Raw genomic sequence first — 27,368 nt, 5'->3', positions numbered from 1 at the left:
GTTCCCTATGGATAAGCGAACTGGATCAAAAGGCATTCTGGGTTTGGCGCGCTCCAATTCATAATTCTAACAAAATGACAAACGATTTAATAAAAGCATTGTGCTCATTGAAAACCAGAGGTGGAGCCCTGGAATTCTGCCCTCCATAATATTCAAGGAAGGTTCAGAGATATCCACAGGTATTTCTTGTATTCCAATAAAGACCCCAAATTTTGGCAAAGTATCTAAATATTTTTATCTAACCCGCTTAGGGCGTCGCCTAGGCAAATATTTATTCTGGATGATTGTATTTCAATCTAAGGCATTTGCCTTATTGAATTTAGTGATGTGTTATGGCAGGCAACTCTCTTACTTTGCAGCCAAGATTTTATTAAGTGAAACGTGGGCTTATTCTATGGTTTAGTTAGTTACAAAAAAGATGAGAGCGGAGGAAACAAAATGCAACCCCCCATTTTTAATTGCAATTATATGCAGGACCATATGCAGAACTTCATTTATTCTTCAAGATGTCAGCAAAGTTTATAGATTAAGGGCCAAATCTGTGCAGATGGGGAGTACTCTTCAAACAGTGGGCTAAGCCATAACAAAGCAGGTATTGCAGGAAACACTATTTTAAATAACAAACAAGAATAGTATAGACGATTATTTCCCGTTTTTAATAATTCTGCCCCTTTTCCATATTAACAAGTACAATCCAGGTCACCTTTTAGTGATACTTGGGACTGCAGAGAGTGAAGAAACTGCATGTTGAGCAGCTCTACTTTAAATGGTGGAAAGGAAAATGGGCCCCTATTCTTTTCCCCAAAACACTGCTGATTCTGCCGAGTTTCTACCTTCCACAAACAGCAACTCTAAATTTACATGATAGCTGTGCTCTGTGAATATTTTCGGGGCCACAGGGTGTTTGCATTAAAGCACTGCATAGATTCTGTATTTAGCTTCATTTATGCTTTTCAGAGACTTCAAAAATTAAAAGTACCCAAGAGAGCAATTTCCCCATCCAAGAATTTCACCTTGTGCTATTCCACACCCTCTCATTTGTCTCTGCTGTCCTGGAAGAAGGTGAGAATTCGTATCCTCCCCTCCCTTCTCCTCAACTAACACACACACAGCAAGGAATCGAGAAACACCAGTTTGGAGTTTAATTAACCAGCCTGGGGAAGAAAAGGGCATTGGACAAGTGTGTTGCACCATCCCATTAATTACAGGAGAAGGGATCAGGAGATTGGGCAGGAGTGAATGAATACAGGTATAGAAAAGAGCAGTACAGTAAAAACAAAGGGAAACAAAAGAGGGCAGGAGGGGGAGAAGGAAGAGAAGTCACTTTTTAAATCACAATCTCAAACCTTTTATAAATGTACAAAAACCTTTTCCCCATCTGCCGAGGGGAGAATATATAAATATTTACACTACCTCATGAGGGAGGTGCCCAGAGAGTCAAGCCCTCCCCCTTCCCCTGAAAGCAGCCTTCTCATCAGTCCATTGAGTCTCTTTTTAGCCCAGCAGGAATGCTGGAAGGAGGACAGAAATCCCAACATCTTCAGAGGCCGGAAGAGGAGGCCTTTGCAGAAATCAGGAATGATGACTGGCACCAGCATTCCTGAACTCCTCTCCCAGATGCACCCCCTTATTCAACTCCAGGTCAAAGTCCTTCTGGGTGACAACAGCAGCATATCCCTAACTACGGCTCTAGTGACCAAAAAGCCACCTCCCCCCACCACCACTAATTTGGACGGGCCTCCTAGACTCCCCTAATCCTCCCCCATCAGTTCCTAGAGATCAGGAAGGCTGTTTGATAGAAGTGTTCGCATTCTAGAGTACCCCCAGAGCACCATTATCTGGAATCCCGGTCCTTGTAGGAGGCTGCCAGTTCTCGGATATCGGGGGCTCGTCGAGGGGAGCAGGGACGAGCATTGGAAGCTGGGATGAGAGGTGGTGGGGCGCTGAGCAGTCCCACAGCTGCCACAGCTGCCGAGGGTGTGGCTTTTGCCAGCAGTCCGTTTTGGTGACGGGGATAAGCCATGAGGCTGGGGTGCGGTGGGTGAGCCAAACCATACAACCGGGCTCTTTCATAGTCCTCAGCAGCAGCAGCAGCAGCAGCAGCAGCAGGCGATGGGGTCTCCAGGTAGCGGGGCAGCCGCTGTAGCGGGTGCAAGTCCAGGCCCCGGTGGTGGTAGGGTTCTCGCCAGGCCTCGAGCGCTGCATAGGAGGCAGCTGAGGGCGGAGCGGCCACCAAGTAGGGAGAGACACTTCCTCCAGTCCCAGCTTGGGGTCTCTCAAACACGGCCAGGGTCCCAAGGGGGTGGGAGACATGCAGGGTGCTGTGATAGGAAGCACCCGTGCGTAGAGCTCCCTCAAAGCCAGGCATATCCGGCTCTTCCTTGATCTTCACTTCTTTCTTGAGAGGCAACTCTGGGTAAGGGGAGCGGGAGGCATGCCCTGAACTTGCCGGGCTCCCATAGCGATGTTCTCGTTCTGCTTGTAAATGGGGCCGGCTTGGAGGCTCCTCGTGGATCAGTGATGGGTTCTTTGAGGTGGGAGTAGCTGGAGAGGAGCGCAGCGAATGGCGGGAGAAGAAGCCAGGATCTCTGAATCACACGCACAGAGACATAAAATGGGAGGGTCAAGAATTCCTGCGCACTGTGTATCTAAATCATCAAAAGGTGACCTTCCCCTCCACCCTTTCAGAAAAGTTATATCCCCGCTCCCTTTTTTTTTTTTTGCCAGACTTAGCACTGAAAAAAGTGTTCAGCCATCTCAAACCCAACAGTAGCAGACAGCTCCTGGGGCTGGTGGACACATGGAAGTGAAGATACTGTAGCACTGAAAGCCCTTACAAAATGGCTGCAGGGGAGAGGTTTGCCAGTTTACAAAATGGCTGCTGGGGTGGATGTGACTATCGCAAAGTGTTTTGTTTTAAAGATAAATCAATGAGGTTGCTCCTAGTCATCCATCTCTAATCTTCCTACTGGTTCAGTTTCTTTCTTTCTTTTGAAATACTCTTCATATAATTGTTTTATATATATTGTATTTATGAAGGCATCGAAAGTCACCTATCTCTCTAATGGTGGATGGGACTCTGCCATTCTTCCGTGTCCCTTCTTTCCTTTGCCTCTTACCTGTCCTTCTCATCCTTGATCACTGGCCCTTCAGGCTTCTCGCTCTCCTTGTCAAGTTGGCTGCTTCCACGCTCTGTTCCATTACTGCCACCACCTTTGGGCCAGGCTGGGGCAGTAGGGAAGGAAGGAGGTGTACGGTGTAAGCGATTCCATGCCTCATGTGGACTAGGGAAGGCAGGAGCCCCAGGAGTGTCCTTCTGCCCAAAGACTGCACTTGAGTCTGAGAAGGAGAGAAGAAAGATCAGGCAGCCAAGCTAAATGCAATGTTGCCCTTATAGTGCAAGCATCAATGATAAGGAGACATGGAAGGAACTGAATTTCTCATTAAAAGTGTGATAGTAGTTATCACACTAGTGCATAGAGCAATTGGTGCTCAGAAAGGCACATGGTATAGTCTTAAATTAATTCTACTTCTAAATGCTGGTGGAATGATTCATTCAGAGGATGGAGGGGGAGAATGCTCACTCACAAAAGAACTGTCAACACATTGGTAGCTATTACAGGCAGTGCTCGAGTTATGACCACAGTTGAGTCCAAAATTTATGTTGCTAAGTGAAAAATTTGTTATATGAGTTTCGCCCCATAATATGGCCTTTTTTTGCCACATTTGTTAAGTAAATCACTGCAGTTGTTACATCATAAATATGAACCAGTTGTCAAGCAGCTGAATGTAAATCACATGACCAGGGGATGCTGCAAACAGGTCATAAGTGTGGAAAACAGTTGTTACTTACTTTTTTCACTGCCACTGTAACTTTGGTCACTAAATGAACTGTTGTAAGTTGAGGGCTTCTTGTATATGACAGAGGAAATATCTAGCCACATGCTTGATAAAGGCAGAGCGCTATCTGACTTTCCTGCCTGTATGTCAGACCTGCAGCCATCTTTTCTTTGGGGTCTTTGGCCTGCCACACTTTCTATTATTCTGCTATGCATTTTCTATTGTGGGGAAATGGGAGGGGGGATTTTAAGGAGTGAGATGCTATGTAACCAAAACAAAATTCCTTCTAGAAAACCAACGTCATCCTTTGTCTTTGGAACTCTGCACCTGACTGGAATTGGACGGGTGGAACTGCCAGCATGGCAGTGGAGGTTTGGACCATGTGATGGACTTGTGGGTGTGGGGGCAAGTTCTTGAATTTTCAACTGGGTGGGGAAAACCGGGAAGATTTCAGATTACGGTTTTCCCAGATGTGCCAACTTGGCTCTCTTAATAAATTGAAACTTTGAGCAATACTTTGCCTTGGACTCTGATTTACTTTTGGATGCTATTTGGAACCCTGATATTAACCCGAATCTCCAACCCTCCTTCCGTGTGGGGGATAAAGTTTTCTTGTCTACCAAATACGTAAGGTTGCCTAGTAAGAAATTAGGGCCAAAATTCCTAGGTCCCTTCCCAATAGTGAAAATAATTAACCCAGTTACAGTTCAGCTCAGTTTACCCAGAATTCTAGGGAAGTTTCACCCAGTCTTACTGAAGCCTGTAATGGTCTCTACTTTTTCTAAAGGGTAGAGTTTTGAGTGGTGTTTACCATATGCTGTTTGCAACAGAAAAATTCAAAGTCTTACATAAACCTTGCAAAAATTACCTAATGGGCAGAAGAAGAGGGAGATAAATCATGAAATTCTATAAATCGAGCAAACAAATCAAAAACCTGTGATAAAGGACAACAGTAAAAAGCTAAAATGTCTGAAAATGTTCCTCTTGATAATGTGCTGTAGAGGAGACAATCATCAGTTCAATGTTACTTGTCAGCTGTTCACAGAAAGGTCTTTATAATCTGATGCTTTAGTATGTTCTTGCTTGACTAGTTAGAAAGAATTGTTCAACTTGTGGCATTCTCAGTCTTTCATGTGGCCTCAGAAATCAATGGCAAAATTCCAAAACTCAGCAACAGCCGACTAAGAAATCACAAAGCTACAATTTCCTAGCACTTGAGAGAGAAAAAGAAAAATGAAGGATACTCTAATCTCAAAAGAGATTTACCTAAACATTCATGGACACTGTGGCCCTGGAGGTGTTCATACAACATGAGTTGACCAAAATAACTCTACAGCTTGCAAGAGACTAGGAAGAGACTGCTGCAATTTTAATTTTTTTAACTACAGCTGAAACAATCATAGTAATTTCATATGGGTCAGTGTTACTGCGCATGCAATCAAGGGACCTTATTTCTGATTTTCCCACATGCCCACTGCAGAACAGGGGAATAGATGACAACAGAAATGGCAATAGAGCTTATAGTTCTCTAAGACTTCCCAAGAACCTCAGGGGTTGGAACGAATAATTAACCTTCAAATAAGTTAATGAGGGTGTTTATAGTTCTTGGTTGCTTCCCACTCCCCACCTTTTAGAATACTGGTATGCAAACAAAACTGTTTTTGCTTAGCTATTTTGATAACCCCCAGAAAGCTGCTTTGTGTCCTTTCTCTTAAAAGTACTCACTGAAGGATGGGTTGCCCAGGCCGCCAAATGCCCCGTTGGAGAGGGCGCCCAGAGAGGCAAAGCTAGGAGGCCTACCAAAGGGATCTGGAAAAAAAAGAAATCAGTGGAGGAGTGAGCAATCATGCAGGAGAGCTTCTGGATCCTGTTCTCTTGGTTGTGTTACTCTGGGGCCTTGGGTCTTACCAATGTGGGGGCTGGGGTTGAGGAAAGAGCCATGAGGAGTAGCGGCAGGGCCAAAGGAGGGGGCATTGCCTGGATGGACGACACCTGCAAGAGAGAGGAAGTGAGGATAGGGATAATAAGATTAAAATAAAAAGGGGGGGGGGAGAGAACGATTATACTTCACATCAAAAGAATGATGATTCCCCAAAACAAAACCAAGGTAAAATGTAATTTAAGCACAGTATGTTTTAAGCACCTCGATTAGTTTTCTCTCATAAAACCCTATATTAAAGTAAGGGCTGCTTGTTCTAGACAGAAAACTTGAGGAAAGAATAACATTATGGGTTTGATTATCAAAACACCAAGTGCCACAGAAGCTAGATGGCACAATTAGTAGTAGTGGCAAAAAATGGGCAGGGTGAGCTTCAAGAAGCCCCTGTTATTTGTCAAGGAAAAGCCTTCCGTTATTTGCGAAAAGCACACTGACCAGCGGCTGTGAAAAGAGTGGCTGGGCGTGCCAGCTCCTGGCTATGGGGCAGACTGCCAAAGGCTCCGGTCTCAGGCAAGCCAGTGAGGAGGTCATTCCGGAAATCCAACTTATGGGGATCGCCTTGCATCAGCTGTGAGGAAACAGAAGAGCAACAAGTCCTGGTAAGCAACCAGTCAGGCGCAAGTCAATCCATCTGGCCTCATTCTATATACTTTGGCAGAGATCTCTCCTACTCTGCCTCACAACAGTCTCGTGATTCTGCTCTCCAACCTCTAACCCAGCTCCATAGACCCCAACTTGGATCCAGCATCCAGCAAGGGGGACATCAGAAGAGCAAGGTTTCCTCTCCATTTGGCTGCAGGGACATCCTGTGCCACACCCCGACACCGTACACGGCAAGTGGAGGGGAAAGGTGGCCGAGGCTCACCCTACCTTTATTTTCTCCTGGTGCCGCAGGATCATATATGCCACACGGACGTGCATGGCGCACCACTTCCCCGGCTTCTGCGAGAGAAGGGGGAACCATCAGCTCTGCACATTATGTCCCTGAGGGCCAGGCACGTGTTGCCCTATACCCTGACTTCTTCACTCTCCCCACTCCAGGGTGTATCTCCCCCTCCCACCACTTCTAGTCCTTTCACCTCACATATCCACCATTTTGCAGTGGGATCAAAGGATATCCCCAATGTTACTCACTCTCAAGGTCGGCCTGAAAGGATCGGTGATCTGCAAGGAGACAGAAAAACCGCATGGGGGTGGGTAATCCTCTCCCTGCTGTCCTTGCCATTCTCCCAAATGAAAAGTAAACTCACCTGGGTGCCTTTCTGGGACATGCTGGGCGGGACAGCACCCAGCCGGGAAGGCAGGTCAGGATTAGTGCTCTGAGGGAGGAAGGAAGAAAGAAAGCAAAACAAACCATTAAATATAAGCATGATCAGTTGGTTAGCATTCCCTAGTGTAGACAGTCTTGAAATCGTCCCTCTCCAACTGCAGAGTTCACGAAGCGTTCAGCTCTTCTTTCACTGAAATATTCTAGTTATAAGGTTTACTGTATTTATATGCAATAAAAATACAATAGTTCCACACCCAGTTGCCAACGAATTGTAATTCCTTTTCTTACCTACCGAATTATTGGCAGACATGAAATGACACCACTCTATGGAACCATATACAACCCCACAATTTTTTCCCCCCAAAACGTGAGTTCTTTCTCAAAGCTTATGGCTGAATTGGCACATCAAAGACTTGCCCTCTCATGCTCAGAACCATTGATCTGCACTCTTTTTGGATCACCATTATTCTCCACAGCCCTAATCACAGCCCACCAAACTCACTGCATGCAGAAAACGCAAGCGCCACAGTCCTCAAACCCGCCCACTCCCACTGCAACAGGTGAAAAAGCCTCCATTCCCAGAAAGTAAGCAGAAAAGCCAGAAGCTGTCAATTTTAAAGCTTTCCCTCTGCTCAAACTTCCACAAAACCCTACTGTGCCTAGAGGGTTCACCTTAGGTTGGAATGCCCCCTGCAGGGAGCCAAAATTCACAGCAGGAGGCAGGACTGGGGAGATCCCCGACACGGTTGGGGAGTAGGCAGGATAAAACTGGAAGAAGAAGAAGAGAAAGCAATGGAGGCGCCACCGGGAGAACTGAAGCAGGAGAGGGTTCTGCTCCTTTCTCAAGATGCAGTTTGATAAATTTCATTGGGGCCGCTTTAAAAGGCCAGCCCCCCCCTCCTCTAAAATGAATGCACTTACATTATGTCTCAGAAGCCCATCCATTTTCCCAGGGTACTTCTCATACTGCAGAAAGAGAAAAGAAATCAGAAAAGACCCTTGTTTAAATGGGTCAGGCAGGTCCCAGGAGAAGGGAGAGAAAGTAAGAAAATTGTCAGGTCCCCAAACCAGGAAAGATACATGATGATTCTCCCAAGCAAAATTCTTTATAGTTCCCTACCAATAGACAGAATCTTGCCAAACTAAAGCCCTTTATTCTCTACATCAAGCCTATACTCTACTAGGGAAGAACTGTCTTCACCCCCTTTCTCTCACACAAAATATCTGGTCTGAGCTGCCTCTTATTGCTCTGGAATGCACTCCTCCCTCCTGGCAATCCACCTCTCTACAAGGCATCACAAGAATCGTTTTAAACTAACTTCTAAATTCTGATAGAGCAAACTGATCCTTCGAGATGCTGCAAGATCCACGAGCTGTGAAGTCTGGCCTGCCACCTCACTAAGTCTATACTGCACTTACCATGGCTGGGCTGGGTGTGGGCACCATGCCTGACGGAAAAGGAGTGAAGTGCTGGTGGGTGTGCTGGTGGGTGTGCTGGTGCTGGTGGTTGTGTTGGTGGAACTGAAAAGCCAGAGGACGAATGGCAGCAGCTCCCATGTCGGCCCCGCCTTGCGTCGTGAGGAATCGGGAACTCAAGTCTTGGCGGATTAATTCTTGTTCTGAGGAGGCAGAAGAACAACCCATAATTCCCAACTGTTAGGAGAAAAAGGAACCAATGCTGGAAGAGAGAAAAGATCTGACTCATAACCCCACACACATAACTCTCCATGTATAGGAAGTCCTTGACTTATGACCGGTCGCTTAATGATCAAGTTAGGACAGACCACCTTAGAGCTACATAGCAACCATTTTCAGAATTATATGGCTGCACTCTTGTACCCCAGGATCATGTGATCACTTTTTGGCACATTTTATTTATTTTATTTAAGCATTTATATACTTGCTCATAGCAACTTTACCAGTAGGCAGCTTACAAACAGTAAAAACACAAAATAGAGATAAAGAGATAAAAAGATAAACACACCCACCCACCCACCAGCCCCCAGCAACAGTGCACAATTAAATAAGGCATTTGATGGGCTCAATTACACTGTGAATTGTCCAGGCCTGGTGGTAAAACTACATCTTCAGAGCCTTCCAAAATACTGCCAAAATCTAATTTCTGCAGGAATGATGTTCCAAAGCCACCACGGAGAAGGCCCCCCTCTTTCACTTTTACAGTTGTTTGCAATGTTCCGTGGTGACATGACCATGATTTGCGCATGCATGCGCGCGCACACACACACACACATTTTGCCATTTTCTGGCATTTCCTTCTGGTTTATGGCTAAAATGGCCACCAGCCGGGGGGGGGGGGATTCACTTAACAACCCTTGTAAAAAAAACATAATTTCAAATCTAACCACCTGATACGTAGACTTACAACTGCAATGACTTGCAACAGAAATTCCAGGTTCAATTACAATTGTTAGTTGAGGACTATTGTTAACTTTGCCCTACACAGTAGCTCCTAATTTTTCTACAAGTATTCAACTATAGGTAGTCCAGATTTTGTATCTTGCCAGGGTCTTTCTCCCATAATTCATTATCGCATTTTCCAAGGCAGGAATACTCCTTTTAGTTTACAGGCTCTACATATCCTCTGATAACATTATTCTGTTTTTAATTTCCCTTTGAAAGTAGACCCCTCCCCCAACTTCTTGTTTCCTGTTGCCAGTTTGTATTCAAACTCTTTCTTCAAAATTGGGGGTAGAAATTCCTCTAAGCTTCCTTAAAATAATCTTATGAAACCCACTGCATAGAGTCTTAAAACCAGGTTGTATAACTAGGTTGGTTCCTAAAACAAATCTCAAAGTTGCAATTAAATATTTAATGTAGCAAGAGTGCAATTATTAAATCAAAATGAAATACTATCTTAACTGTATTTAGAGAACACAAATTGACTGGCATTAAAATTATATCAAAACGAATTTAGTTTTTGTCCCAGTCCTCTCATGCTTATTTCATGAACTCAATCTCCAGCATGCAATTCAAAACCAAATGTAGCTTTGGGTCCCCAAAGTGCTTATACTCCTCTGCTCTAAAATATATGTACAATTCGTCCAAGAATACTTATGAGATTAAATATTCTGCAACCATTCATGTAGTCCAGAGGTGGTATCCAGCAAGTTCTGACCAGTTCCGCAGAACCGGTAGTGGAAATTTTGAATAGTTCGGAGAACCGGTACATACCATCTCTGACTGCCCCTGCCCCCATCTATTCTCTGCCTCCCCAGTCCCAGCTGATCAGGAGGAAATGGGGAAATTTGCAGTAACCTTCCCCTGGCAAGGGGAGGGAATGGGGATTTTACAATATCCTTCCCAGACCACGCCCACCAAGTCAAGCCACACCCACCAAGCTACGCCCATAGAACTTGTAATAAACATTTTTGAATCCCACCACTGATGTAGTCCTCAACTTACAACCACAATTGAGCCCAAAATTTCCATTGCTAGGGAAGATAATTGTTAAGTTTTGCCCCATTTTACAACCCTTCTTGCCTCCTGTTAAGTGCCTCAACTGCAGTTATTAAGTTAGTAACATAGTTGTTAAATGAATCTGGCTTCCACACTGACTTTGCTTCTCAGAAGGTCACATGACCCCGGGGCATTACAGCCATCATATCAACCAATTGTCAAGCACCAGAATTTCGATCCTATATCATGGGGATGCTGCAATGGCCACGCTAAAAAACAGTCATAAATTACTTCTTTCAATACTGTTCCAACTTTGAACAGTCACTAAACTAATAGTTGTAACTTGAGGACTACCTGTACAGTGTATATTTTTATGTTGATTTTTTTTTTTAAACAGAGTTTTCACTGAAATGCATGTCCTGTATTCTGAACATAGGCTAGACTCAGGAATGTTCAACCAGCAGCTTGCAAGTCACATGCAGCCCTGGACAGCTGGTATTGCAGCCCCACAAGATAGTAAACATTTAACCTTATTATGTTATTTATATACATTAACTTTATTATATACTCTATACGTGTGCCAAGACAATTCCTCTTCACTCAATATGGCTGAGGCAAGCCAAACGGTTGGACAACCATGGGCCATAAACAGTTCAATCTGTTTTATTCAATCTCCCTTCTTCTCTTCAATTTAGCCCCTGCCAATCTTCCCAAAGTACTTGTCACACCCTATTGTTTCCCTCGGTTGAATTCTCTCTTACCAGATATGGCAGCGGCTGCAGCTGGGTGCCCAGCAACTTGAAGCAACGGGGGTGGCGGTGGGAGGCCAGGCGAGGGGGTGAACATGCCTGGGTGGTGGTGGGAAGGGGGCCGAAGGGTGGAGGGAAAGGCGTGGGGGGGCAGGGCCAGCGAGGGGGTGGAAGGCCGGTGAGGGAGTTGAGAAGAAGAGGGGGAGCAGGGTGGGAGGATGGGCTTGGGGTGAGCTGCACCGCGGCTGCACCTGAAAAAGGGAGAAAAAATAAATATAGGCCTAGGTCAGGCGGAGACAATAACGATGGAAATACAGAGACATTCAAGAAAGCCATTCATTAGGCTCTGAAAGTTTTCAGTTTCCATCTCAGTTCAGTGATGGACTCAACTAGGATATCTTGGATTAGAAGCTTTATCCAACATCATGTCCTTAGTTACAGCATACAGGGAACAATGATGGCAGGTCTCATGGAATTGTTTATCAGCACAAATCAGGATACAATCTATTCCGAATAAACTTTTTTAAAAAAACCCTCTTTCTAAAGAAAGAGATGAGAAAAACATACAGAGAAAGAAAGAAAATGCAGTCCAAATACATGATAGCAATAGCCCTTAGACTTATGTACCACTTCACAGTGCTTTACAGCCCTTTCTAAGCGGTTTATAGAGTCAGCCTATCTCCCTGCCCCCTGGACAATCAATTTGGGTCTTCATTTTAGTGACCTCAGAAGGATGGAAGGCTGAGTCAACCTTGAGCCTGGTGAGATTTGAACTGATGGAGTCACTTCAACTGTGGACCAGAAAACCCCAGTCCAATCTCATCCTTCTCATAACTTCATTGTAAGGAGCAAGTCAGGCCATTCTCTTCCTTTTAAGTAGTTAACTCACCTTCAATGTAGCTACAACAATATACAACTATCTACAGGGCTGCGTTAAGGGTATACAAAGAGCTCTCAAAATGTTCAAGTTATTAATAAGACATAAAGAAGGGGAGGGAAATGTCTCAAAGGGGACAGAAGCAGCAGCAGTTAAAGGAAATAAAAACTATGAAAGAGTAGAGGAAACGAAGAACAAAAAGACAGAAGACTAACACGGAGACAGAAGAAAAGCTTGAAAGAGACGGATAAATAAAGAGAGTGGGGGGAAAAACCCAATACCCAGAGAGAGCTCTGTAGCCAGAGGGCATCAGGACTCACCCTCCAGTGCTGAGGTCGAGCCCTACAGAGTACGGGGCCTGTGTCTGGCTGGCAAAAGGTGGCACCTTCATGTGCAGTTGGCTCTGGGCAAGGCTGTGGGTAACTGCTCCACCCTGAGGCATGGGAGGCAGCTGGCCTTTGGGCTGGGGCGTCCCACGAACAGTGTTAGGTGTCTGAGCCCGAGTCTTGACAGGAGGTGGGGCAGGAGGAGTTGGCGGCAAGGCCTGAGCCAGAATAGGGGCAGTAGCTGCCTGAGAAGGGGGTTCCTTAGGCAGGAAAGGCACTAGCAGGGAGTCCCGGTCAGCCTCATAGTTACGCTCCTGGCTCCGTTCCAGGCCAGAGACTTTAGGGATCACAGAGAGTTTGGCTTCACAGCTCCCGTTTAATGCACCAATGGGTCCCGAGGCTGCCAGAAAAAATGCAAAGAAAACAGGGATCAGGCTATTGGTAAAGGCCCGACAGATTATGTTGGATTTTAAAACTTTTGGGGTAGTGCCCCATTTCACCGGCTTAACACACCTGCCAGCTAAAAATGCTGATGTACACAACGAGCCACAATAACTAAGAGTTGGGGGGTAAGTTTCCATTGACATTGCATGTTTTTAAAAATTCCATGAAAACAGCAGAAGCACAATGAATCAAAAATGCTTCCAATAACAGAGGTGGCAACTCTCGTCATAGAACCCAGCAAGAATATCATTATTTGATACTTTGCACCCCTGATGAGAAGCAGGACACTTTGGCAGTTCCATAAAATGTTCTGAGGGACACTTTTGCAATGGCTTTCAAGCAAAGTACTCCTTTAGCTATCAGCATGAGCGCATTATGAAGTACTTTGCTTTGAAAGTTCATGCAAACGATCCTTCGTTTATGGAGGTACCACAGAGCCCTGTGTCTTAATTGGGGAGTTTAACACCTTGCTTAGCAAAAGCCATATTTCTATGCATGCGGTGAAGCCATTTCTGCCATCAAAGTTACCAAATGAAGCACATCGGCCTCCCCGATCCTGGCCAAGCTTTTTGGAGTCACACAGTCTAGAAGGTTCCAGTCTACAAGGTTCTTTGCTGCGTTGAAACAGTGGTGATCTGCACAGGACTATTTAATACTACTATTTTTATGAAGGCAAACTCTTCTGAAACTCAGAACCGCTTGCTTCTCTCTTCCCTCTTTTTGACAGAATCCCATATAAGTATATTCTGTCTTTGGTTCAGTTGTTGCTCCGAATCCAAAGATCTGGTTAGCTCCCAGCCTGATGATGTTCAGGAGCCCATTAAAGCTTTTAAACTTTGGGACAGAGTGCAGGATGAAACCCTGTTGGATGGATTTTGAAGGACTATTCAGGGGTTTTTGCCTTTTTTTACTTTTTAACTGTAAGCTGCCCAAAAACATTACAAGTTGGACAACCAATGCATTGTATAAATAGATAACAGACAGAGGACCTAACGTAGGCTCTGAAAAGAGTCAGTTTTTTTTCCAATTCCTTGTGGATGACAAGATAATGTTATTATAAATCTGGTTAGAATTATGTTCTAAACTGAGCGTAGAAAACTCTTTAAAAAAAACAAAGCATACAAGCCCAGTTTCTCCAAGCTGTCTTGGAGATTGCAACAAAGGTCGTTCAGCTGGCATGATAAATAACCAGATAGGTTGGGAATTCATGAAGCTGCCAAAACCACACAGATGGAAGGGGCTACTTTTGCCACTGTAGCTCTTTCTCTCTCAACAGTTCTCCACCATCTAAGGCAGAGGAAGATTTTCCACCCTGCTTTGCTAATTGATTCTTTAGATCAGATGGACCGAGTACTTGGTTATAGGCAAAACAGAACCACAGCGCACCAATGTTCCCACAGAACCAAAAATCGTGCTCATTCAAGTCACACTAAGAAATGCAACAATGTTTTCTTTAGTGCACAGAAACACAAGCAGACAACCCCCACCCCACCCCGCTATTTGTCTACACCCAACCTTTGCTGGTTGAGACAGTGAATGACTGTTCGAGGTCATCAATGGAGGCCTGCAGAAAGACAAGAAACACAGGGGGTTCATTATACTCCACAAATATTTTTTAAGAAATACTTTAAAAAAAACAACCCTATTTCTAAATTTATTTGGCACCGGCAGAAAAGCTACTCAAGAGCTTTTCAAGGAGCCAGGTACTTTTCCTTTGGAAATAGAAACATGGTAAGGATTTTTCCCCCCTACAAGGAAGGATGGATTCCTGAGTATCTTTAATGTAGGATTGTCTGCTTTCCATGACAGATAATTGGGCTAGGAATGGTTGTTAACTAAGTCAAACTATTCTTAATTCATCACAATTCTCTTTTTAGCATTTCAAAACAAAAAAAGTGTTTTGGACCCAGGCCACCAGCGACATCTATCTCTTGGTAACCAGAAGTGGAATATAATATGGCAATATTTCTTCCAGAACAATACCCATTGGAGAACTGTTACAAGTAGTCCTTGACTTACTATCAGTCATTTAGTGATCATTCAAAATTACAGCAGCACTGGAAAAAAAGTAACTTATGATCGTTGCAGCATCACAGATCCGGACACATCATCAACATTTATTTAGATGCTTGGCAACTGGCATATATTTATGACAGTTGTCGTGTCCCAGAGTCCTATGATCCCCCTTTGTGACCTTCTGAAAAGCGAAATCAATGGGGAAGCCAGATTCACTTAGCAACCATGTTACTAACCCACAATGGCATTGATTCCCTCAACACCAATGGCAAGAAAGGGCGTAAAATGGTGCAAAACTCGCTTAACCATTGTCTTGCTTAGTGAGGGAAAACTGGGTCGTAAGTTGAGGACTACCTGCACTATACACTACTACTGATCTGCATTCCCTTGGTATTAACTTCCATGTGCTGATTAAAGCCCTTGTTTTTTTATTTTTTACAATTTTCCCAATGGCTTATTCCCAATGGGATTACTGTATTTTTCGGAGTATAAAATGCACTGGAGTATAAGATGCACCAAGGTTTTGAAATTTTTTTAAAAAAGTGTTTGCACTCTGCAGACCTCCCAAAAACAGGCCCGTTTTTTTCTTCCAAAAATAAAGGGCATGAATAGCCTTTAGGAGGCTTGTAAAGTGCTCCTGGGGGGATGCCCCCCAAAATGAGCAAAAAACACACTTTTTGGCGAAAACAGGCCCGCTTTATGTCAAAAAAAGGGCATGGATAGCCTTTAGGAAGCTTATAGAGTGCTCCTGGGGGCTGGGAGGCAAACGTGAGCAAAAGACAGCCCGTTTTTCACTCATTTCTGCCTCCCCAGCCCCCAGGAGCACTTTGCAAGGCTCTTAAAGGCTATGCATGGCCATTTGGTGAAGGCGGAGGGGTTTTGGGGGGCATAAAATGCTGTATTCAATGTATAAGACATAGCCAGATTTTTAGCCTCTTTTTTTAGGGAAAAAGGTGCATCTTATTTTTATTCCAAAAAATATGGTAGGTGAGAGAAGACAAATATTTTTTTACTACTGTTGTATATGAGTGTGTGTGTACATATGCATGCATGGATAATTGTTTCCAGGCTCTTGCTCTCTTGTTATTCAGCCTAAGACCACTAAAACACATTTGGGGGGGGGGGGGGTACTTCATACATGGTACTATTTACCATCCAACTTACAGTAAAGACAGCCACAAACCTTTTTTGGTAACATTTGAAACAGGCTACAAAAAGTGTGGTATTTCTGCTCACCTACATTTTCTTTAAAAAAAAAAATCTGACCAATTACAAAGGTATAATGTTTGAAGTATTCACACACTTAAATGTTTGTGCAGAATGAAACCATGGAAAGCAGTTTACCTATAAAGAAACAACCTTAATATCTTTTCATAAAATAGAATTTCTAGCAACTTTGCCCCTATGTTATTTCTAGAAAAGCAGGCAACAAGAACTGGGAACATATCATAAATTAGGCCCAGAAATAATAGTTGCCTACCTGCTCCTCTGGGTCGCTTTCTGTATCACACTGTCAAAGAATAATGGAGAAAAAGAAGCAGATGTTAAAAGGAGCAACATAATGGAAAATATCCATCTTTGGAATTTTGCTGTTTTTATTTATATATTTATATTTTTATATATGATACATACATACACACACATACATTCACACACAAACAGGAACAGGGTGAGGGACCCTGATTACATTTATACTTTATTACACTTTGTATACTTTTATACTTTGCTTTGTCCCCTATGTATCCTGTATCTTGTAGCCTATTATAATCTTTAGCCTGGCGCCTAGGCACTCTGGCAATTTTTCAAATTTTGGGAAATATAAGGGGAGGGAGGGCCATGTGGGTTATATCGCTGGAAAGCAGGCAGAGGATGACCTTGAGAAAGTTCCCTTATCGTTTTCTCAGAGCAGCCAGTACAATAACATCTTCACACCTGCGGATTGGCTGAATCCACCGTGGACTGTTGGGAGAGGTTTCTAATTCCTTTTATTCTCTGTATGACCTGAGGAATACTTCCACTCCTGTTCAGTAAAAGGTTCCTTTTGAAATGCCAAGTTTTGAGAGTCTTTATCTTTCTTGAATAAGGAGGAGAGGCTGGGCCTTACTCTGCCTGTCAATGTCCACTACTAACTCTATACTCTACATTGTGACAGCAAGCTAGATCTTACTGTATCCAATACAAAATATATTTTGAAGAGTATTAAGAGCACAAAAATGTTCTTAAAAATTGTAGAACACAGGAAAAATAATGTGCTATTATTGTACACTGAATCCAGGAAAATAGTCAGGATATTCCAAGGGACTCTAATATGCATTGGAATCTATCATTAAAAAAATCAAAGCATGCACACCGGCATCATTGCAAGAATTAATCACAACTAAGGGAGTGAATGAGTATTTTAGCACCTTCCAGCTGTCCTATACACAATCCATCACCTGCTGTAGTATATTCATTAAGAAAAGCTGAGTTCTCTACTCTTCTGGGGAAATCATTTGTAACTCAATTAAAGCCTGCTTGAGTCTGAAGGAAAGAATTCCACTGGTGGAATGCTTAGGCAATTAAAATTCAGTCTTGCAGAATTGTGTTTTGAAAGAGTTGAGGAAAGACCATTCACACGTTACCCACTTACTATATATCCAGTTTCCAGGTAAGATTGGAGAGAAGGCTGAAGTTGATTTTGAAAAGAGAGAAAAGAGAGAAATTGATTAGACTCACAATAGTGAGACTTGCAACTCCAGGAGCAAATAGGCCAGAACTTTAAATACCAAACTTTGTTTTGCTGAGAGGCTAATGAAGTTAGAATTAAACTGAAAATAAGGCCATGACTACTTTCAAAATGTGATCCGTATTTCTAAAATAGGTCAGTCTTGATTTGTAGTTGGCTGTAAACATTATACAGGTCAATAGAGCATGTTTGGAAAACAATTGCTCCACTTTTTGCTCTATTTTGCTGGGAATATGACGACAGACAGATGATTGTGATAAGACTATTCCTGTATAAACAATTTAGCAGATTCAGTTACAAAGCCGTAAACACTGCAGTTGTGACTCTCTCAATAGTAATAACAACAACAAATCTCCCATGAAGGGAAACAGAATTGTGTGTACTTGAGAAACATAGTCTGAGGACCCAGAAAACTCCTTCAAAAATGGCCCACAAAAACTGCAATTGCCAATAAGGAAATTGTTATTAAAACATGTAGAACAATTGTTAATAATTTAAATTAAAATATTTAAAACTAAATATGAATTAAAGTTAATTTTCTGTCTACCAACATTTAAAGAATGTATCTGGCATGCCATTCCAAATGCAGCCTCTGGCTGAAAAATATGTCCATCCTACTATAAGTACAATGGGCCCTTATGTCTTTTATTATATAGGTTTCAGGAAGCTATCCTTTAAGAGTTATTTAATTATGTATTTTCTTGGTTTTGCTCTTCAGTTTTCCTCTGTAAAGCAAAGTTATAAAAGCATTTTTAATTCTTACATACCTCTCTCTGATTTGTCCTTTATTTTTTCTAAGAAAATATCTAAGCACTCTTAAATATAGGTGAGCTTTGTTCTCACTCTATTGCTGTTGGTTTTATTTCAACTACATAATGAAAAAAAATCTGAGATTTCAACACATCATACCATGATTCAACTAGCTGTTTTGGACATATTAATAAACAAAAAGTATGCAAAGGAACAGAAAATTCAAGAAGACTACAGGCTGAGTTGTCCTGAACTGTGTTTTTGTCTTACTTCCAATAAAAGCTTAGCAAATTTTATGCATGTATATTAAGACAGTGGGGATTAATGACACAGTTATGTAAATATTACAACTGTATAATATTCCCCTCACTGAGTCTACTTATCAACCCTGGAGACATCTTTGAGCGTCTTTGTCTTCAAGGTTGCCACAGCAAGGCTGGCTGGAGGTTGTGGGAAAGGGAGGTGGGAGTAGAGATATCTGAGGGGGATACGTAACCAAAATAACACTCTTTCTTCTGGGAACCAAGGACATTCTAATCAGCACCTGGAGGGAGGTGGATGGGAGGCATCCGGGATGGAGAAAGAGATATCTAATTAAGTGGGGCATGTAATTGTTATGTGTGATTTGGGGGGGCGCTTTGGATTTTGAACTGGGTGGGGAAAACCCGGGGGTGGATTTGGGTTTTCACCAGCTTGCCAATATGACATGCCTAATAAATCTATACTTTGAAGAACCATCTGGCCTTGGAGCTTTGATTTCCTATGGGCTGTTACTTGGAACCCTGACAGTAGGTTTTGTTGTTCATGCGCCTGCTCTGATTCTATATAGAGCAGAATGACAGTTTCCTCCTGTCAATGTTGCATTTTTGTGCTTTTCCCCCTATTGAATATTAATGCATACATCCCTTGCGTGGCAAATTATAATAAATGTGCAAGTCACTGTTTACCCCCAATAGAACACCATTTTGGGTACAAACCTGCACTGGCTCTATACAAGTACGGCCAACCTGAGGTTCCTTTGGTTAGATACAGGCATGCATGCATTACTCCCCCTAAGTACTGGCAAGGCCCCTTGCTTCACCTGCAGCTAATCTTTTTAATTCTATTATTTTTAAAAACAAATGGAAAGCTGAAAAACACAGTATCAGCTACCAAAGGTATTTTTATTTTCAAATATGCATCTGGATCCACATCGGCACTTCGTATACTCAGAAATAATATTGAGGGATTTTCAAATATAGATTAATAAAGCCTGGGGTCATAATACACTGAATTTAACTTGAGAAGGTGTGGGTAATTGATGTTGCAACACCAGAGGTGATAGCAAAATAAAAAGAATTGAAGGAAATCACTATCAAGATCTGGAAAATCAAAATGGAAAGATTATGGTCCCATATCAGCACATTATGCGCCATACAAAAAAAAATATGTGGATTGACAAGTTACCATCTGACAATTGCAGAAGGACACGCTGCTTGGATCCGTACATATACTACTCTGATATGATATCCTAGGAAGAACGTGAGGCGTCTGTAGGCCAATACCAGCTAAAGAATTAACATTGACTTAACATTGTTGTGAATAGAAAATAATATTACAAACTTGTGTGTTTTAACATATTTAATACTTTGGAAATTGAAACTTCTAAGCTGCTCAGAAAATTATAGTGGTTATTATAGCCTTATTTGTGACAGGCTATAATAACCACAATGGCAATGTTATGAACAGGCAAAGCTTCATTCCCATGACAGCTGCTGTTAACTACTGCCTCAGAAGACTACAGGCCTTCTGTTGCCTCTGTCTATTTGCTCCTCAAGATCTTCCAAATACCCTGAAGTAGTGTTTCCCAAAGCTTTTCTTTCCCACTCATCTAGCCCAGTAAAGATGGCAAATTGGAACCTTCAAAAAACACCCTTTCACTGCAGTGAGTGATACTGGCCCGTTGGCCATTCTGCAATTTTCCACGTGACAGTATTGAGAAACTGAGGTGCTTCCCAGCAGCAGATTTCTAGAAGTCTCTGTAAGCTTAACCCAGCTGCAAGTTTCCCCAGTTCAACTGAGCAGTTTTCAAACTTCTTTATTGCACACACCTTCCTGCTTGTTTCCTCCCCTTCACCCCACTCCCCGAGCCAAGAGCTCACCTCTTTGTGCAGTCTCTTGCTTCGTTTCCTCAGTGCTCTCTCCCCTCTACAGCCCTGGCTGCGATTCTTTACTGAGCCTTGGTCTTCATCTTCAGGCTCAGAATTATTTCCCTCACCCCGTTTCCTCTTTCCCGAATGTTTCAGCCGAAGCTCCAATCGCTCTGGAGTCTTCAAGGTTGCATCCTTCTGCAGGAGTGACAAGGTGGGTATTATAATGGCTGCAGACATTCTACCCTCTGAATAAAAGCTGTGATATCGCAGCTGCTGCTGTGGGATATAGAAATGTGCATTTAAATATAAAAACCGGAAAGCACCTTACAAAATGTGATACAAAACTGGGACAAAATTGAAATATCTAGCTTAGCTACTTAACTATCAATACTAACAATTATTTATCTTAGATTCAGAAATAACATTTAAATTTTTTGCACTGCATTGCAGATACTGAACAAATGAATTATCCTAACATCTTATTTTTAAAAATGGAATCACAATTATTCATATAATAATATCCTAAATATTATAAAAACACTCTCACACTGAAAACCAATAAGAAGTAGTTGTTAAAAGGCAAGAGCGAGGACACCTGGTTTAAATCCATATAGCTTTTAGGTCCATAGACTAAACTGCGAATTGCTTTTCTTTCAAGTCTAACATTCTAGGAGGGTAAAACAGAAGCAAAAAGAGAAATAAGGTATGTACACTGCCCTAATGTCCTTTAAAAAAGGACAGATGCATGCAGAATTTTTTTTAATCTGGTCAATTATGTCCCAAATTCCACAATTAGACAATGTAGAGCAAGGAGTTGGCTTGCCAATAACCATTTAACAGACTCATAAGGCAACACTGCAACAAATGCTGTCCTAAACCACACTGCTCTGGTTGAAATAGTCATTTTTGTGAAAGACCTCTTTGGTTCAAGAAAGAAACCAAAAGTTTGAAGGATGACAGAGAAGGACAAGAGATCTGGAAAAAATTCAATCATAGAAGCAATGATATATTTCTGGATGGCAAGGTATTGCATTAAAGGTTACTGCATACTTTTCGAATGGTATGCTTGACTGTGTGTGTGGTGTAGTAATGTTTCTTGGCAATGTATTGCACTGCTCCAGAGTTTCGTAAAGACACCTGGATTCACACCTTACTCCTCACCTAGTCCTGCCTAGCCAGAAAGACTGGCGAATCCAGTCTGAAACTGGCCTACATGCTCAGCCTTGAACATTCCTGAGTAAAACAGGAATGCTTTCTCTCTGCTTCAGCAGGTAAAACAGCTGGGCCTTACATATTGTCCAATAACTGCACTGCTAATTGAAATCCTCTGATTAACCACGCCCAAGAAATATGTCGTTGACAGAAACAGATCGCAGCCCTAGAAAAATGCCTGGGAGGGATAAGTTGGAACTCACATCTAAAAATACATCTCTTCCAACAAGTATAATAAACAGGCAGTTCCTCATACCCAATCAAGGAGGAAACAATCTCATCTAAAAAAAAAATTCAGGTTTTATGTTTATAATACACTTTTGTGTCCTGTGGCACAGACTATGCCCACTATACAAATTCAGAAAGAACATTAAGATACACCCTTACTGTGAGCTGCACCTTGTCAAGAATATTAACAAGCATTTTGCAAGCAAGTAAGTGGTTCTGATATTGTGCCAAGTGTACATAGTCAGTCAAGACCATCTTACAACTTTTATTATGTTAACTTGTCTGACTGCACCTGAATTGTCTAGATGCTATTTTGGCCAAGAAAATATATGCTTATTCCATCTCACCTCAAGAATCTTATTGTTTCTCTGCTTAAGCAGAAACATAGTAAATACAAAGCATTAACCTTTGGTCACATAACAAAGGATGCAGAAACCACAGACCATAAATATCCATGTTTTCTTTTTATACCTTCCCCTGATCCTCTGGGTATAGAAAAACAATTTCAGATTTTTGAATCACAGCTGAATATTTTATTTTGCCTTGCTCTTCATTGACAATCTTTTTGAGGAGTATAAGTATACTCCTACTTAGCAACAATTCAGTTTTGTCTGGTATCCCTTATTAAAAATTGAGGTCATCCTAAGTTTCCTTTAATTAGAAGATCCATGGTAGCAACATAAGAATTAAAAATTACTTGCTATTAAGAAAAAAGAAATCTTCATTTCCAAAATGACCCACCCTCACAAACATCATTCTGCAAAATTTTATAATTATTTGTTATCTGCACAGCTCCACAAAAACAGGTGGCATCCCAATTTACTCTCTTTTGCATATCATATCTCAGGGGAGGCCCAAAGACAAGGGCAAGAACCAATCTATTGTTTTAGCCTTATAATGCATGAAAGGACATGACCCTCTGCTGGAATAGGCTGTGGACCACCTCACCTCAAGTGCCTCTAAACTGACAAAGCTCGCAATGGCAAAGCCATCAATGAGGTCCTCTTCTTCCTCTTCCTCCTCCTCCTCCTCATGACTGCAAGATGATCCAGAAACTCTCTTCCGCCGTCGGAGGGGCCGTCGCCGTCGCCGCTGCTGCTGTAGTGGACCTCCTTTTCTAGGAGCCATAGGTGCAGGTGGAGAGGGGCCCTCACTGTCTGATGCTGAAGATGAGGAAGACGACAAGCCCCGATGGGAAGGGTCTCCAAGACGGCTTCCTCTACGGCGTGCACAGCGACTCTCACGGTCCCGCCGTGAGCAACGTCGCCGTCTCCGTGCTCGGCTACTGCTGCCTCCTCCCCCACTCCAACATGGGGTAGGAGCTGCTGTTGTTCCTTCCATTATGCTCCCTTCTGAAGTACAGAAAATAAATTGTGTTGTGTCCAATGGCTGTTGCAGGCACGTGAAAAAGAAGGAAGACACCCTTCACCCCTCACCAGCCAGAAGCATTGCAGCTGTCCCTGCTGGCTTTCTGCTCTTCTGTGGAAGCCAGGAAGAAACGTGCCACGCTTGTGAAAAAAGAGGTTCTCCTTTATATTGCTTGAGAGAGGGGGGGGGGGGGAGAGAGAGAGAGAGAGAGAGAGAGAGAGAGAGAGAGAGAGAGAGAGAGAGAGAGAAAGTAAATTTTTCTATTTCTTTACAAGAAGTCCTTGGTTCCTACAGCTGAATTGGTAGCAACTTTTTCTCGATTTACATGTAAAAAACCCATTCAAAATCCAAAAAGTTCCTTTTTGCCCTGGAAAGTAAACCCTTTTGTTCAGGTTTAATTCTCTCTTGAGGAAAATACAAATGGCAAACTTCTGCTTTTTTGACTTCCCCCTGAAGGCCAGACTAGTCAATGAAAAAAATAATACTTTTTGAAAGAAAATTCTAAGATCAAAATGATCTAATAACCCTTTAATAGGAAATTATAGTCTGTGCCAGCAAACAGAACTCTCTTTTTAAGGTATAACTTCACCTTTGGGTCCAGAAGAAAAAGAAGAAAATCAAACACAAAAACAACAACAACAATCACCTTGCTTTAATCGGAATTTTACATCCCTCCGAATCAGTCACAAAGAGATGGGGATCCTTTGAAACCAGCAAAAGTGACAATCCCTTGGCATCAACTTGTGGTGCTTGCCAGTTCCGCTGCTTCTCCCTTTGGAAGTTTCTGATTTAAGTGCCTGTATTTATTTAAAGAGATACAGTGTTTATGTTTACGGTGTTTCTAAAAAGCATCCCCATTCTTAGCCTCAGGGCTTCTGCCTGGAAGGAAGTGTCTTAACATTTACCCAGAGGGGGCAAATAAGCGCTTCAGGAGCTTCCCCTTTAAGACTGCAGATGCGGATTTCCTGCCAACAATGGCAAATGGCTCCCTCTCCTCGAGAGCATTGGCTTCCACCCTGGCTTTGAGAGCTCCCAGAGTTATTCCCCTGGAGGCATTTTCCTTTCGAAGCCACGTTCCCTTTTGAAAACCTTACGGTTTCTTTTTTTTTTTTTTTATTAAGAATCTTCCGGATTCCTCCTAAAAGGTATGACCTTGCCCTTTAAGAGTCCAGGCTTGAGAATCTGCTTCCTCTCATTCCATCCCCTTTAAGAACGTCCGATTAAGTGTCCGCCACACGTTTCCTGTCGAAGCAGCACGGCCTCGCCTTTAAGCACCTTGTTTATTATTATAATTATTATTATTTTTAAAGTCCTCCTCGTCAAACAGCCACTTTTTTTGTTTTGTTTCCACCATCGGCATTTAAAGGACCACCAAGCGCTTCCTCGGCTCACTCCGCGCTTCCCTTTGGGCATCCAGCGTCCAAAGTCCTCCGGCGGCCCCTTTAAAAGCCGCCCCCCCCCTCTCTTGAGTCACAATGAGGCCCGGAGACAAACTTCCCCTTTAAGAGGGCCGAGTTCCCTTTAAATCCATTGACAGGAGCTGGAGGCTTGAGGGGGTTTCTTGTCCTCCGGCGGAAAAGCGTCCCCTCTTCTCGCTGTCCTATCCCCCCAACCGCACCCCCGAGCTGTACCTTTAAGAGCGCCGGCTGTTGAGGGTAAGTTTCGAGTCGCGGCCGCCCGTCTTGCCACCTCTCGGGGCGTCCCGCGGACCTCTACGCCTGACGGGCAGCGAGGCCGGCTTCCTCCGCTCGTCTGGCCGGAGAGGAGCGGTGAGTAAGGATGGGGGAGGGGCGGCGGCGGTCTGTAGGGGCAGCGACGCGGAAGGAGAGCAGCTGCCTTGGTCGCGTTGCACCCCCTTCCCCCCGTGGGTGGGGAAGGGGGGAAAGTCCTGTCGCCCTTTTTCCCCCCTCGGTTCGTCTCAGCTGCTGCCCTCCGGACTCCTTCTCTCCCTAGCTGTCTCTGCCGGATCTCCTTCCTCTCTGCGCACGGCACGCAACTCCTCCCACAGCGTCATATCCTTCCGCCAGCCGAGCGGATGGATGGAAGCGACGGAATCCCTCCGCCGGAAGAGAGCGGGGAGGGGGTGGGGGATTGTTCCTCCTATTAAATTCCCATGTCATAAACAGAGGGCGGAGGAGGGATGTCGCTCCCTCAACGTCTTTCAACCACCGCCGCTGTCACTTCCGTCCTGTGGGAGTGACGTCACATCCCTGACGTCGGAGAACGTAAGGCGGGGGCTTCCTCTCCGCCATTGCGTGAATGACGTCATAGCGCCTCACAGTGGGATCGCGCCTCTTTTGAGGGGGAAGGCCCATGGACGCCTTGCGTAGTAGCCAGCCCAGTTGACGTCATTAAACGACCATGTGATGAACCCATCTTCCAACAATGGAGTGATTCCATTGATTCTTCCTAATCAGCTGAATCCATTCCACTGATTCAGGATTCACCTTCAGGGGCTGTTTTTTTTTCAAACTTGGCCTCTTGAAGGTGGGTGGACTGCAATTCCCAGAATTCCCCAACTGGCTGGAGGCTTCTGGGAGTTGTAGTCTACTCTTTTAAAAATGGAACTGAGGTTGCTCCCTGTTGTGCCACCAGACAGCTAAAACAGGGATCTGAAAAGCTTGCTTACTGAGTCAGGCACAATATTTTACAGTATTAATTTTTCACAGCAGTTCATTGGTGTAAAAGGAAATTACTTTCCAGCTAATGTGTGCAAGGCAGTATATGCTGAAATTTCTCTGCCTGTGCTGTTAGCATCTTCAGAAAAGATCTTAAATGAACTTGGCAACAAGTGCCCTTTCCTTAGATAGTCCCAGTTCCATGCAAAAGCTTAAGCACCTTTAATCCCTAAGTGAAAGAAACTGACATAACCTCTTTTGATGTAAAGTATAGCTCAACAGTTCTGCCATTCACACTCAGTTGTTTACAGATTCTAAATAAAACGGAAATGTAGTAATGCAGAAATCTGGACATCTCTCCAGTTCATTTTCCAGTTTTTTCCCCTTTTGCTTGTTAATAAAGCCCCGAAAGTGATTGACTATAGAGTACAGTTAGTCACATGAAGACAATTTTCACGAATGCTACAATTCTTTTCATCTCTCAGATTGTGCTAGTTTGGGTTATTTTCAACAAACAGCTAAGAAGTTGTTAAGATTGAAAACAAAACTTCTGACATTTAAACTTGGAAGGGAGAGGAAGGCTATGAAACGCAATAATTCCTGCCAGCAATTTTAAATGTGAGTAACAAATGGAAGTTATATGGAATAATTGAAGTCAAGGCAAGGTTTGGAATATATAAACCAACTTTCACCCACATCTCTTCTGCTTGAAATGATCAGATCTGAGCAATAGAACTCACAGGTTACTTGAGCCCCTATGGTTGACACTGGAAGAATATCCACCAGTCCAATATTCAGTGTTGCTTGTTCTAGCCTTCACAATTTTAATACGTAGCCTTCAACTCCCAGAATTTTGGAAGCGGAAGTCTATAATTCTTAAGATTGAAAAACACTGACTTGTTCAACAATCTGTGTATTGTATTGTATTGTATTGTATTTGGTTTATTTGTATGCCGCCCTTCTCCAGGAGGGACTCAGGGCGGCGAACAACTCAGGGGGGAAAGGGAACATAAACACAATACACATAATTAAAATACACGAAAATCACACAGCCATACCAGTCGAGAGGGGAGGGGAACTCATCAACCCCAGGCCTGCTGGCACATCCAGGTTTTGACGGCTTTCTGGAAGGCCTGGAGAGAGGTGAGGGTCCGGATCTCCGCGGGGAGTTCATTCCAAAGGGCCGGAGCTGCTACAGAGAAGGCCCTCCCCCGGGTAGTAGCCAGATGGCATTGGCAGGTGGACGGAACCCGGAGGAGGCCGACCCTGTGAGATCTAACGGGTCTTTGGGAGGTAATTGGCAGCAGGCGATCTCTCAAGTACCCAGGTCCAATACCATGAAAGGCTTTATAAGTTACGACTAGCACTTTGAAGCGTATCCGGAGACCGATCGGTAGCCAGTGCAGCTAGCGGAGGATAGGTGTAATGTGGGTGTACCGAGGTACACCCACAATCGC

The 27,368-nt window shown here is 43.4% G+C and overlaps 1 protein-coding gene across 4 annotated transcripts; it reads right to left on the bottom strand.

The window, feature by feature from the left end:
• Window positions 1-637: 637 nt before the first annotated feature.
• On the bottom strand, window positions 638-25,393 carry FBRS (fibrosin). Of its 4 annotated transcripts, none has more exons than XM_032235083.1 (20): window positions 24,199-25,393; window positions 23,940-24,090; window positions 22,874-23,464; window positions 20,495-20,680; window positions 17,508-17,543; window positions 16,359-16,388; window positions 14,378-14,426; window positions 12,413-12,818; window positions 11,228-11,466; window positions 8,469-8,668; window positions 7,971-8,015; window positions 7,722-7,817; window positions 7,030-7,098; window positions 6,914-6,943; window positions 6,650-6,721; window positions 6,215-6,347; window positions 5,749-5,832; window positions 5,566-5,649; window positions 3,120-3,339; window positions 638-2,588 (listed from the first exon to the last, which is right to left on the bottom strand). In XM_032235083.1, the coding sequence occupies exons 3-20, from the start codon at window positions 23,264-23,266 to the stop codon at window positions 1,835-1,837; spliced, it is 3,126 nt and encodes a 1,041-aa protein (XP_032090974.1). In that variant the 5' UTR covers window positions 23,267-23,464; window positions 23,940-24,090; window positions 24,199-25,393; the 3' UTR covers window positions 638-1,834. The 4 variants fall into 4 exon arrangements, with proteins under 4 accessions (XP_032090974.1, XP_032090973.1, XP_032090975.1 ...); XM_032235082.1 differs by having other exon boundaries at window positions 24,925-25,393; XM_032235084.1 differs by lacking the exon at window positions 7,722-7,817 and having other exon boundaries at window positions 24,925-25,393.
• Between the last annotated feature and the right edge of the window lie 1,975 nt (window positions 25,394-27,368).

The sequence above is a fragment of the Thamnophis elegans genome, chromosome Z (genome assembly GCF_009769535.1).
Source record: "Thamnophis elegans isolate rThaEle1 chromosome Z, rThaEle1.pri, whole genome shotgun sequence".
Lineage (NCBI taxonomy): Eukaryota > Metazoa > Chordata > Lepidosauria > Squamata > Colubridae > Thamnophis > Thamnophis elegans.
The sequence above is the reverse complement of the archived record's forward strand: the minus strand, read 5'-3'. Positions and strand labels throughout refer to the sequence as shown.